Raw genomic sequence first — 14,807 nt, 5'->3', positions numbered from 1 at the left:
TTGACTCCTTTGTCAGTATCCCATAGATAATACCATCTCAACTTAATAGAGTTACATAAAGCTGAACACATTTCATTTGTTTATTTATGAGGTAATTTTAAATCTGGAAGCCTTTCTGTCATAAAACAGTGACAGCTGCAATCACATTCCGAAAGTTTGATAGCTCTGGATAAATGAGCCAACATTTTTATATGAATAACAAAAAGAAATGTCAGATTCATGTAGAAGTCATAATTTCAGCCCACATGGTGTCATTATTGGACGTGCTCGGAGGGTAAACATTCGTGAGCATTTTCAATAATCCCCGACGGAACACAAGATTATGGCTTTTACAGAAAGCCAAGCCCAAACACACAGAAGCTGGATCCTCTTGAAAGATGATATGAAAACCGTTTCTCCATGCCTATTTCCTGTGTTAATCCTCATTAAGGGCCCACGTTGAACGCACACGCATTGTCGGCACTGCACAGATGTACAGTGTGAATTATTGTTATAAAATGGATATAGTTCCAGTCCTTGATGCTGATTGGTCTGTTGCCGTGTTCTATGACCACTTCACCGAACAGATATGTAACTGCGCAACCACTCTAAGCAACATTAACATAAACATCAATATGTCAAAACTGTTCTGTGTGTGAATTTCAGCAAAAGTAACTCTGAACTAATGAACTGAGTGATCCCTGCTATCGTTATATCTGCGTCATTCACCTTTAGTTTTCAAAGAGGGAAATCTTCTCATGCGGGAGATATGTTGATGTTGTCATGTGTGTGGAAGCGTTGAACATTTTCTCATGCTGGGAGATAAGCATATGTATGTGTGTCTGTGAGAAAATATCTTATATTGTGTTAAAAAAGAAATGACATGCAGGGTTTCTGCAGGTTTTAGGTAGATTTAAGACTTTTTAAAGACATTTCTAAGGTCAAGTAAAGAAAATTGAAGGAATAAAGTCAAGGGAGCAGAACATGTCAATATGTTCTCTAAATGTATAAGGAGAAACAACTTTAGATTTCACCCAAGCAACAGATATCCATTACTTTTTAATTCATTTTACAAAAAAACAGCTCAAGGCTTGAATACTTGAATACATAACTTTTACTGTACCTTCTGATTATACTGCAAAATAGTGATGCTCTTGGTGTTCTTAGTATTTTTGTCTTGTTTTCCAGTGCAAATATCTAAAGATTCTTAAATCAAGATACATTTACTAGAAGAATTGTTATAAGATTAGAAGTTGTCTTGTTTTCTCTGAAATTGATCAAAATCAAGTGAGTTTATGATTAAAACAAGAACAAATATCTGCCACTGGGCTGTTTTTGGTTTTAATTTCTCAGAAAAAATACAATATCTTTATTTCGCTTGTCAAGTAAATGTATCTTGATTTAAGGATGTTTAGATATTTGTACTGGAAAACAAGTCACAAATACTAAACCTTTGTGCTCTCTGACTTAAAGTCCCCCTGTAGTCAATAATTAAAACTCATCTTTGATCACCAAAATTACATATTTAAATGTTTTTTCCTTGAAAAAAAAAAAAAAGTCATGCCTTAAAATAGCTTGGATGTAACTCTACACCCTTGCCTCATTTAGTATACGCGGTTCTATGAATATGCAAATTAGCCCCGCCTCCACTCACTCACACCAGCTCAGAGATCCACTTGTTGACGATCACACGTTGATGTGATTGGTTACAAGGTAATTTGTGACGTCAGAAACACCAGCGATTTCAAACCGCGTTTTTGAGTGTTTTTGGTTCACTGCAGTTTTAAGGAGAAAATACTCAGCAATGGTGTTGACTTATGAATTTGCACATGGTTTGTCTTAAAGCATATTAATATTTTATGCTTATATTTATATTTATATTTAATATTTTATAATACTTAAAAGACATATAAACAACATTAAAAGCTTGATTTTCACCACATGGGGACTTTAAGACCTTTTTATGACCCACAGAAACCCCGACATGGCTTTAATATATGTATTGTATGGTAACAGTTTTATAAAAGCAATAAGGTACTTATTTAAAGGTATCCCTTTAAAGTAAGTAACAAAAACGTATCAATTTACGCTGAATCACAGGCAAATAAAAAAACAGGTTCATCCATATTTAATAGCTCTTTTTGCAGCGCAATCTAGACTCTACTCCTCTACCCATGCAGCTGCGACTGGGCCGTACACGGGGGCATGTGGCGCGGCCAACTCAGGGACCCGGATTGACACGGGGCCTAATCAGCGCATCAAGGGAGGAGGACACTGTACAGTTCATGTAATGACCGTATGAATTATGTATGGGCCGCAGGAGGGAAGGAGATGGAGGAAGTGTGGTCGAGAGTGAGGTGGGAGAGATACAGAAACGCCAACTGATTAATATGAGTTTTCCTTCCTTTCTACATTTTTTGTCTTCTTTGAGGAACAGAAGCTCTTTTAATATCAGTTTAATTCGTCCCAAATTGAAAGAAGGGACCAGCGCCATAAGACTAGAGTCTCTTAATAAGACTGTCATTGTTGTATTTCCTGAGCGGGCACCTCGAACAGCCCACATAAAACGCTATGATGAACTTGGAAGTGGTTTATCTCACACCATTACTATAAGGTGCAACCGAAAGATCAACAATGGACCAAAGTACAAATAGACCAGAGTGCTGTCTTTAAAACAGACAGAAATGATTACTCAATAAAACACATTAGGTCCAAAAGGCTCCCATTTCCCAAAATGTTTCATTAATTGAATATATTAATTATATGATCAGAATAACAATTAAAAGTTAAAAGTTTAATCTTCATAATTTCTACAGTACACTTTCCATTTCATGATTAGAGAATGTTCCAGACGATCCATCCATCCATCCATCCATCCATCCATCCATCCATCCATCCATCCATCCGTCCAATTGCTACTATATAAACATATTCAAACCTACATATTATATAGATATTAGAAGTACAAATAGTTCACATTACGTGACCTCATCCTTTATTGACGGTCTGTGTTCAAGATCCCCATGAAACAGCTCCACTAATCATAATGTTGCTAATGGTATCTGTGAGACATTGATTCATACTATGGGGATTTTTTTAGTGGTCATATGCAGTGGGTTCCTGATGAAGCTGATTGAACAGAATTTTCTTATTAGAACTGCAGGAGCTTCTTATATATTTAATCACTGAATTAATCATTCATGAGCTATGATGCTAATATTGCATAATATTAGACATACTTTCAAACTCTAAATACTCAGCAGTTTCGTTTGCTCGAGCACTTTTAAGTTACAGCGATGCAAATAGTTGATTAATAAATAGACCTAGCATGGCCATCGAACTGAATTAAAGTGAACATGTCTTTGGGGAAGTGATTTATCATCTAAAACATGGAGTCTGAGTTCGGCTCGTGCAAGGTGGAAAGATGGTGAACGAAACCCATGAATCATGTTTGAGGAGGTGGAAGGCATGTAGAGAATGCCTCCTTATGGAACATATGCATATAACTCAATACTGTTCATGTGCTTCAATGATACAAGGTTTAACTGGTCTGCAGAAGAACAGCAGCATGTAACAGAAAGCTTTGCAGACCTGAACTGATAGCGTCTCTCACTTTGCAGCGGGTTTCAGATGCATTTGCAGTTTCGCTTTACAGCAAACGGCTCCGCTGGGCAGCCCGTCTTCCTCCATTAGTGCATAAGACGCGGACTCTGGTGTAGCCTACATCATTTATTGCATTCTCAAGTTTGCTGTGTTCCGATAGCAGTACGGCAGGAGATAATGAGATTGTTCACAGAGCAAGGCTTAATGGTAAACACACACGGTGAAGTCCAAGTGCGGCCATCTGCACTGCTCAATAGCACAGTAAATACTGAGAAGATGTGTGTATACTCATAGCTTACCCTGTACAAACAACAACCACACTCCACTAACAGAAGACTGTCAGAGATTTGTGTTTGTTTGCTGAAAAGACCAGCGTGAATTTCCCATGTTGTTCCAGGAATTGGGGAAGCATATATATATAATGGAGCACGTACTCTAGTGTTAAACAGCGCAAAAACAGTGATGAACCAACGCTATCTCACGACCAATTCGTACGAGTGAGTAAAATGTGGCTCATTAGTAAGAGTTCGTACGACCTCACTCGTACGAATTCGTACGATTTGTTTAAACCCCAGTGACGGTTAGGTTTAGGGTCGGGGTCAGGGGTAGGTCATTCGTATGAATTCATAAAAATTGGGCAACTCGTAAAATATGTACGATTTAGCAAAAATCGTATAAATTCGTACGAATGAGGTTGGAGGAATTCGTACGAATTAACCACCTTGTAAAATTCGTACGAATTGCCGTGAGATCGGGTTGGATGGACAGAAGCATTTCACTAAATATTCCTTAAAATCAGTGCAGGGACAAACCGATTCAGTAGAATTAACCAAAATTTCCAATGCTACATATGAGAATCAGAACTGAATCTGATTGACTGGAATGGGACATTTGAGAGCAGGAATGAATCATTTAAAATGAATCAGTCCCAGCTAACAGGGAACATTGCCACATCTATTTGTTTTGTGAAGATTATGTAAATGTTAAGATAAAACATTCTTTAAATAACATTCTGAGAGAAAACATTCCGAGAACAACATTTTCGAAACGCCAGTATGATGTTATTTGTACTTGATGAATGTTCTCATAATGTTGACAGGAAATGTCCTTAGAACAACATTTTTGGATGTCCTGATTCACTACAATGAATTAAACTTTCTAATGCTACATATAAGAGAAATAGACAGAGGATGCTTTAGGGAGAAATGATTCACTAAAATGAACAAAACTTTCCAACACCACCTGACTGACTGGAATGAATCCAACTTTCAAATATATATGAGCGTACTGTTTTCTGTAGGACAAACAGATTCACTGGACTGAAGAAAACTTTACAATGCTACATTTGAGAGAGAGCACCATATATTCACCAGAATGAATCAAAATGTCCAACATTTGAGAGTTATATTGAGAATTAGACATGATTAGGGTGAATCAATTAATTACAATATATCAAGCTTCTTATGCTACAAGTGGGAGAAAGAGTATCTATTAGGACAAACCGATTCAATAAAATGAACGAAAGTTTCTGATTTACTGTAATGATTCCAACTTACATATGCAAGTACCTTTCAGGATTAACCGATGATTCACTAGAATGAATTGAACTTTTCAATGCTACTTTTGAAAGCGATGAACATTTAGAACAATCAAACTAAATCAAACTTTTCAACAATACATAAGACTGAGAATTGTTTACAACAAACTGATTCACTATAATTAATCAAACTTTTTAATGCTGCATATGAGAGTAGAAGAAAGAGGATCTATTAGGATGAACTGATTCACTAGAATGAATTGAACTTTCCAACACTACATTTTAGAGAGAGGACATTAAGAACAATTTAATTCATAAGAATGAATCAAAAACAGTATGAATGTGAATTAGGATTGTTTAGGAGAACCAGCTGACTACATTGAATCAAACTTTCTAAATTTGCCAATGAAAGAGAGGGAGAGGATCCTTTAGGATGAACAGATTCACTTGAGTGAATTTCAAACATTATGAGAGATAGAGAGGAATGTGTATCTTCCAAAGATATGAGAGAGAGCAAAAGTGTAAGAACAGATTGACTGAAATGAATACAAATTTCCAAATGAGAGGACAAACTGATCCACTTCAATGAAATGAACTTTTCAAAGGTACACATGAGAGACAGAACAGAATGAACCAATTCACTTGAATAAATTCATTCAATTTTCCAAACCTACATATGAGAGAGGACCATTTGGACAAACTGATCCACTAGAATGAATTGAACTACAGGGAAATATGTGATATATAGACTATACATAAATAAAAATACTGGAATTATTAAAACATTAATTTATTTTTTGCTGGAATATTTTCAAAATAGGAATATTATTCAAATAACTAACTTCTGGTGTTCCTCGTTTCGCCAACCTTACCCCATCATGTTAGTCTCTTCATCAGCATTATAAACCCAGTTGCACTTACAGAAGTATCACAGAACTGCACATTAATACGGGTTACAAACTCCACTGGCCTTTTTCGGTTTCTCGTAATTGCTGCCATAATCTCTTCTGCGGTTACACCACACATATGTCAAAGGGTGTGGTGAACAAGTGCTTAAAAGCCTGAGAGAGTCAAGCGGGAACATACAGTACAGTAAACGATGAAACGGAGAGACATGGTCTCCTGGGCGGCTCGCAGCCTCTCCAGTCTTGTTTTGGAAAAGATAGGAAGGCATGTGGTATCTCATCTCATCAGAAGCCAAGCTTTTCCTTTTTTATCTCAGTTTTTTTTTCTTTTCGAGGAAAATCAATTAACACTGTATCATGGGCGCATCAAGTCTCGTAATCCCTCAGTCAGAATTCAAGCATCTGTCAGCCAATGCGACAGAAGCGCCACAATCAACGGCATAAATCAAAAGAAGCTCTGGGTATTAGGTGTCATTGGGAAAGAGGTAAAAATACATAACTCACAGCGGACACAGGTGTCTCTGTCAAATGCCAGCACGAGGAGCGAGAGCACGGTGAGGGAGAGGGAGAAAGGAACTGAACACGTGTTCGCTCATATAAAACGTCCATTAATCACAAGCTGTCCTCCGTGCCTCGCTTGACAAATGGACCTGGAAAATGATGGTTACTGCAAAAAGAAGACACGTCAGTGTGAGTTACTCTCCCGCCCCGTGACTATGATGTCAAAGTAATATTAGGCACGAAAAAAGTGGACCTGCGCTTCTAATCTCCTCCTTAGCTCATCATCCCGGACGTTCTTAATGGACTACCTTATTAAATAGCATGTGACTCAGCTGACGGACGTCCATCGGCACTCCCTTCCCCACATTTCATGCCACATTGATTTTACTCCAGCGGACCTAATCGCCTCAGGTTATTGATTACGAGGAATCGTGCCCGACAATTATTCTCGAAACTTACAACTCACCTTTGCGTGAATATACAGCATAATGTCATTATCGTAAAAACCCTTTATCTCGTTTCATTAAAGGCTGTTGTAATCCATCTAGCTGAGACTCTCCGCCAGCATTTAGTGCTTTATAAAGAATAGTCCTGTATGACGAGGGAAAAAAGGTGTGCGGGTGGTTTTATTTTGGGACGTGGCGGAGCCACAGTCAATTGCCCTTTACGACCTGGGCCGCAATAACCAGGACCTGTGTTAAATCATTCTGCGATATACATCCGCAGGGCACAGCCAAGTCAGGCGACAAGATCTGAAGTTTGATTCTGCATGTCCTTGGTGATCATTTGTATTCTGCGCATCCCATGATGCACCGCTTTATCAGCTGAACTCCATGTTTGTTCATTATTGATGCCGGGAAGGCTGACTTTAAATTAACACCTCGCGTACGGTCTGAGTCTCGGAGAAGGAGTGGACCGCAGTGATGACATCACAATGTGGGTACACTATGTCCCGCTGTATTCATATTTCCTTGACATTCAGTGCAATACAAAGACTTTGGTTGGAAATGCCACGGAATTGGGAAGTGAATGATAAAAGTACTACGGGAGCTGGGTGGGGAGGGAAGAGTCAAGGTTAGGTCAGAGGAGGGAGGGGAGATGGGTTTAAAAAAAGGGAGAGAAGAAAGAAAGAAGAGAGAGAATATAGATAGAGCGAGTGAAATACTAGAGTGGCGTTTGAAGTATCACGCAGTCTGCTCACATCTCCAAAACACAGCGTGCTAAAGCTGACCGACGGCATAAACACAGTTCCAGAACACCCACGGGGAGGTCTGCATGGGACAGATGGAAATATCTGGAATATTTGTGAGATCCGTGATGGGCTTTACAAAGTCAGCTGTATTTATGTAAAGCGGTGGTCCTGGAACTACATGCTGAAATAATACACACACATTAAGAAGGTCAATAAAATAAAGTGCATATAGTGGTGTGGTTTTTATCTAGTGCGCCTGTGGATACTTTGAATACACTAACTACTGTACAAACAATTAGTGTAAGCAAACATTTTCTGCCAGAGATGTCTTGGCACAGAATCCTGCATCAGTTTTTAGTGGACATATCCCTGCTGAAAATACCAGCACTGCTGGTCAACAGCATATTTGTATTTTGGATGTTGGTGCGCTGAACGTGGTGTTCCCATCGAGCTTCATACTGTAACTCGCTTAACCAGGAAGCCTCCCTTGGTCAAGCAGCTTCCGGTGTAGACATGGTGTAAGAGTTATTAGTTTGTGAATTGGACTGCATTAGTCCAATTCATTATTTAGTCCAATTAGGTTAGTTTTAATAGAAAAAAAGTTGCTGCCTTCAATTTTTAAGTACAATCAACTTAAATTACATTAAACTGACTTGAGGCGAGACACTACAGGCAAAAACAGTGTTTTTTTATGCATCTGTCAATTTTGAGATTTTGGGCTTATGGACTTTTCATGAAGTGTTTTTTCAGACTAGTGGAAAGAAAACATCCAAAATAGACTTTTAACTCTATATTTTACACTGTAAAAAGTGAACAGTTGGATCAACTTAAAAAAATTACTTCAATTGGTAACACCTAAAGAATTTTTTTTAGAACGTTTTAGAACGTTTTACGTGATAATTTAAGTTGAGAAAACTTAATTTCTTTAGGTGTTACCAATTGAAGTAATTTTTTTAAGTTGATCCAACTGTTCACTTTTTACAGTATAGAGCACTTTATCTATTTGCGTCTGTAGATTTCTATTACAGTCTATGTCTTCAAATGCCATTTTCTCAAAGTGAGTTTTTCCACCTACGGTACATTGAGCCATGAAATCACCACTTCAGTAGCACTTAACATACACCAAACTTTGCAGTTTAATTCTTCTATATATTCTGAAGATTTTTACTGAAGGGTTTGTTCATATATAATTTTATTCCTTAACTAATTGTGAAAATGTATTTATTTTTGGCTGTTGACAGTTTTTTTCAGATTTGTGGAGTGATAAATAGAGATATCTAAAATCCCCTCTGTAAAAACCTGACTCTAATATACCTAAATTCTAGAAATGTATGCAAATTAGTGCATATTTAATTAGATAACGCCTCATTTTCATTTTTAAACATAACATTTTAGAAAACTACAAAAAATGTTTGCAATTATTAATTTAATAAATCAACTGGTGAAGTATGGTGATATCTATTAGTTTATTTATTTTTTACCCTATTCACCCGGGGTGTCTTGTCTTAAAAAATGAGTTGAATCTTGTATAACTTCTTTTGATGATTTAAAGCAATGTCAAAACATATGTTGTCATAACTTATTGATCATATAATTTTTTACACTGTAGATACAGTACTGTAGTGGTGATGTGGCACTGTTGACTAAACATTTGCAGATAATGGTAAAGCATGGTAATTCACGGTAAGCAATTTTTTTTCAGCAGAGATGACCAGTCTTTTTCTTTTTAAAAATACAGGCATAGATAGGTCAACAAATAATACATTCTGCATTAAAGAGATCTTTTTTTTTTCTCCTGCCAAAAAACTATAACATTTTAACAGCACTAATGCTGTCAACACATTTTCTTCAAAGACTACCACACAGGTCAAGCGAGTAAAATAGGCAGTTCTTGCCTCAAACAAGGTCGTTCAAGCACATTTGGTATTTGGCAGATTTCCGTCAGCAGAAAGTGTGCTGAGCCGTCAGACTGACGCAAATCACTTTTCTGCTTAACTTCGACAGTTTTCTCATTTTAATAAGCCGCTAGGATAGACAGAACTCAAAATTCACTGTGATATGCCCTCAGCAAATGACATCTTTGAAAAAGAATCAACAGCCATTAAGCAATTGCTCCTATCCAGTTCAAGCGCAGACTGGGGATCAACTGCGATGGGCCAAGGACGGGAACAAAAACTGCTCACCAAAAAATTCTCCCTCATGACTGTAAAATAAGGGAAATGCAAATTAACTTAAATGCAAGACGGGCTGAATCCTCACTGCAGGAGCTGGTTTTAACAACCAATGCCTTTTATTTCACCTCTTCAGAAACTTTAAACTTTAATTTAATAATGATGTTGCCTTTGTAGTGATTGTCAAACTTCACTGTGTACATTGAGCTTATTAGCAAAGGTCATGTGGAAGATGTGGTTTTTGAGACCAGCAGGATGGCACTTCTCACCCGTTTGACTCAGATGAGTATAAAGACACATCTGTGAATTGAAATGTTAAACAGGACAAGCCCCTGCGGTAAGGTTACACAGATCTATATGCAGGACGACATGTTTTAATGGATACGTTCATGAGGACAAGGACAAGAACAAGTCGAACCACATCAAAAAGGTCAACTGAATCTTATAAACACAATCAGATATTCTTCAGGTGCCAGGAAAATGTTCAGTGAGAAAGTGCTTGTAGGATTGTGTTCATAACCAACAAAGAGCTAAAAGTCGGATCCTCATTAATTATAATAATTATTACATAGGATATGTGATGCGTCTTCAACTTTGGGAACTTCTAAAATCCAATGCTTGATTTTTACAAAATTTACACTTCAAAAGTTTGAGGTCAGGAAAAAAGTTTTTTTTTTTTTTTTAAAGAAAGAATTACCTTTTTTTAAACTGATCAAAAGTTACAGTAAAGACAGTTATAATGTTTTAAAAGTTTTCTAAAATAAATGTTTTTAAACGATCTATTCATCAAAGACAATTTCAACAATGTTTACTAAAATATTAAGCAGCACAATTGTTTTCAACATTGATAATAATAATAATAAATGTTTTTAAGCACCAAATCAGCGTATTATAATGACTTTTTGAAGGATCATGTGACACTGAAGCTGGAGTAATGATGCTGAAAATTCAGCTTTGCCATCAAAGGAATAACTTACATTTTAAAATATCTTAAAATAGAAAACTGTTAAATTGTAATATATTACTGTATTTTTGATCAAATTGGTGAGAATAGAAATCTTACCCTACACTTTTGAACAGTAGTGTAATAATTTATTATTTTATATTTCATCTATTAAATACCTTTTATGTTTTATTGTTTCGACCTAACCATAACCTTTCAATAATAAAATATGCAAATTCATAATAAGAATTATTACATTTAAAACAACAGTGTTTTAAACAATGCACTAAATAAACAAATTCAATATATATTGTGTGAATATAAATATTAAAAAACAAAATAAATGCTAAGATCTTGACTGGTCAATTATTTCAATGTGTACATTTAAAACACCTCTACCACTTTTCTATCATTGTCATTATCTCCAAATAATGTATATTTAGTTTAATCATTTTTTAATAATACATTTATTTAATAATCGATTCAAAATGACTAAAAAGACATTTACAGCTATTCAGTATGTCATATTCAATGCAAGAGACATTAGATGCATTCAAAGCTATGTTCAGACTGCAGGCAAATCATTTTCTTTTCAGGAAGACTGTCTGATTTGAAATAAGATTTTTGTATTCAGACATAACCAATCTATCTGCTTAGATTGCTTTGGTAAAGACGTAGGCATACCCACGTATGTGACGAGGCTTTCAAAACAGATGCAGGAAAAATGGAGGTGCATCATCTCGCTCTCCAAATAAGCGCACTGTCGAGTTGCGGGGTGAACTCTTCCGTCGCACAAGAAAATGCCGAAACCTTTGGACATACCATTTGAACACCGTATGAATACTTCTGGCATTTCCATCAGCAGTTTTGACATTATCGTTATGTGTCACGTTAAGAAATCTGATTTGAGCAGCCAGAGCAGAGCGTTCAGACTGAGAAATCTGATTGGAATAGCATTTCAAACCACCTCCATTTGAAACAGATTGTGAAACAGATGTGTTTTTGTGTTTTTTTGCTGTCCAGACTTTCAGGAACGCATCTGGATAAAATCTTAATATGCGAAAAAAGATTTTTGCTGGTAGTCTGAACATGGCCTAGAGGATCAAGAATGAAAGCACAACCACTGTGAGCAACACTCAGTAGATATTTAGGTCAGAGGTTGTTAAATCCACTGAAATGTGATAACAACAGGTGGAAATCAATTTACGTTAAGAGATGCCAGGTGTCCCACCTAATAAGGGGATTTGGAATTGATCAGGGAGCTCTATGAAAGGCCAGAGGCATAAACCTCGGTACACAGCCCTGTGTACTTAACTCTTCAAGAACTTTACATTCCGTCCTCTCCATGACACCAACGTTCTGCCAAGTTCGTTTTAATTAACCGTGTACTCTGAGCTTAATCACTCTTTCTAAAACAGTCTTCTAATCAGCGAACCAATGGCCCGAATCATATTTTTCTGCCCTTTTTCACTGTCCATTAGTCATGTCTCCTTCATCCCTCATCTATGATCAAGAGACAAACAAATATGCAGAGTCCAGTGTCGCAAGCTTATTAGCCAAATATGCAGTGCAAAGAGGGAGGTTCCACCTCATTTGGTCAAATATCAGAGAGAGAGAGAGAGAGAGAGAGAGAGAGAGAGAGAGAGAGAGAGAGAGAGAGAGAGAGAGAGAGAGAGAGAGAGAGAGAGAGAGAGAGAGAGAGAGAGAGAGAGAGAGAGAGAGAGAGAGAGAGAGAGAGAGAGAGAGAGAGAGAGAATGCATGTTCATTACTGGATTCACAATCGATGTAATTACTTTTAACATAATAATTTTTCTAAGGGACTACTAGAAATACTGGGCTTTGTAGAAGGAGGGCACCATTAAACTTTTGTGTTCCACGCCATGAATTTCAACAACTGCCCTACTGCATTGTACAATGTGATATAATAAAAAAAAGATGTTTCACTCCCTACGAAAATTACTTGAAGGTGATCACACTGCCAACTGCATACTTCTGCCTGTGGATGGAATTCACGGTTGTCTTGGTTACTTCTTTTTTTTTTTTCATTTTACAGAATGTCTAAAAATAATGTCCAGCTCTCGACGAGGAGGACGGCCGCACTGTGTTCTGAAGAAGAAGTAAATCATTACATCACCAGCAATGGTTTTGTTTTGAAAAATCTTAAACGCTCTCCTGATAATTTACAGAATAGAACAAGCACAACCGGTGGGGACGGAATGGAAAATTCCCAGCTGAACCAAATATGAGCTTTCCAAATGTTAGAAAATGTTCTTTTTGGAGCCCCCGGCGCCGTACAGATGCCGTTTAAACACTTCAACGACAAGCTAGGTATTGTAAACAAGCTGTACATAAACATTTGCTCTGTCCCAAAACCTAGACAGCTGCCTGCTGAGGAAACATTTTACGGCATTGTTGATGTGCTCCAAGGCTTATCTCAAAAGGTAGACAAGTTTGTTATGCATTATTTATTATCCTAAAGCAGTATCACATATAGGCTTTACAGAGAAGGCAATCCCAGAATGCACTATGAGGAGCTCAGTGAAGGAAAAAATCTGACTAGGGTAGAGAAATGCCACTTTTAGATTATGATTTAGATTTGATCTCATTACAGTTTTTTTTTTTAAATACTGAAAAACAATAATAAACATTTAGTATGATTTATAATTCATTATTTTCCCCCAACATTTCTGCTTAGGGTACAACGGGGCTAAGGGTGCATGCACCAGGGTAAAAGGCACATCTAATTACAAAAATTAAAGTACTTTTCCCAATAACCGATTTTGATGATGCACGTGGAAATTTGGCTGATCCTTGACGCGATCGCGGACAGCAACGCAAAGTTGATTCGTCGCTAATTTGATCTAATATTTATTGTTTTTTTAAATGTTGTAGATTTATGTAGCAAATGATTGTCTTGTTAATGATTTTCTGTTTTGTTCAAGGTAAATAAAGCAACAGTTTTCCAATAACGGAAGAATATGTAAAAGTATGGTATTTGGGATAAAATGCTGTCAGGGCTAAAGGCACAATAATTAACAGGATAATAAACAGCTGCCTGACTTTCCCATTTGTTGACATGACATGGTTAGTTCAGATGGTAAATATCATTAAATTGGGTGTCACCTTAGAGAAAATAACCATATTTATAATGAAACCATCACATTTAAAATTATGATATTAATCATATATAATAAAATATATTTAGTTGTTACTACTGTAAAGCTTTATAAAAGTATTATGGGATCTCATTTAAGGCTTTCAGAATCTTTAGATTTAGAAGTTTTTTAAAATGAAGATTTTTTTATCAAAATAAAACAAAAACAGTACAAACTTTGCTAAAGTGATTATTTTGAACAAGTACCATATTGTACTGAAGATAAGATATTCAGTTTTTCAAGTTTTCCCCCTTTTTCAAGATGTACCTTGGAAAAAGGTGTACTTTGCAATGCTAAAGTACACAGTCTTCTTTGGCTTTAAATCTCATAGCTGGTTGATTTGGTTCATGGCTTACACCTCTTAAACAAGGACTTTTTTTTAAGTTTGTAAAAAATGGGAACAAATCTGACAATGAACAAGCACTCTATAAATCAACTGACAGTCATTTCTGTTCTTCTCAATAGTCCAGTTTGTTTTGTTATTGTATTACATATAACTCTTGTTGTTAGACTTTGTTGTCCTGCAATCATTTCTCTGACTACTACAGAGTGTAACAATAGTCTCTAGTGACAGAGGAGAGCCGATCATATCTGATTAAGCAACACATTGCTATTAAAATCCTTCCTGTCTGATGACCTATCTGCTATTTTCTGCTTGTAAGCCCTTTGTGAACAGCGAAGAGCAGGTGATGATTCAGCTGACGCACACGCATCAGGATGCCTGGAGTGGCTCAGCTTACCTTTCACACTGATCTCAGATCAGCCCTTTAATTACATTTGTGCGTGTAAGGGGCCGGCTAGTACAGAACGTGCTCGAAAA

The 14,807-nt window shown here is 36.7% G+C and overlaps 1 protein-coding gene across 2 annotated transcripts in view; it reads right to left on the bottom strand.

Moving 5' to 3' along the window:
- The window catches only part of kcnb2b (potassium voltage-gated channel subfamily B member 2b), a gene marked incomplete at its 5' end in the record, with an annotated part of 99,383 nt that overhangs the window by 59,679 nt on the left and 24,897 nt on the right, over positions 1-14,807 (bottom strand). The window contains one exon of one of the 2 annotated variants that reach the window (XM_079863973.1): positions 6,529-6,633. The exons of the other annotated variant lie outside the window; for it this stretch is intronic. Within the exon in view, the coding sequence (XP_079720099.1) occupies positions 6,529-6,633 (105 nt within the window). Of the gene's footprint in view, positions 1-6,528; positions 6,634-14,807 lie in introns of those variants that run through there. 2 annotated transcript variants of the gene reach the window in all.

This window comes from Squalius cephalus, assembly GCF_949319135.1.
Source record: "Squalius cephalus genome assembly, chromosome: 25".
Lineage (NCBI taxonomy): Eukaryota > Metazoa > Chordata > Actinopteri > Cypriniformes > Leuciscidae > Squalius > Squalius cephalus.
This window is presented reverse-complemented; position numbering and strand designations above follow the sequence as displayed.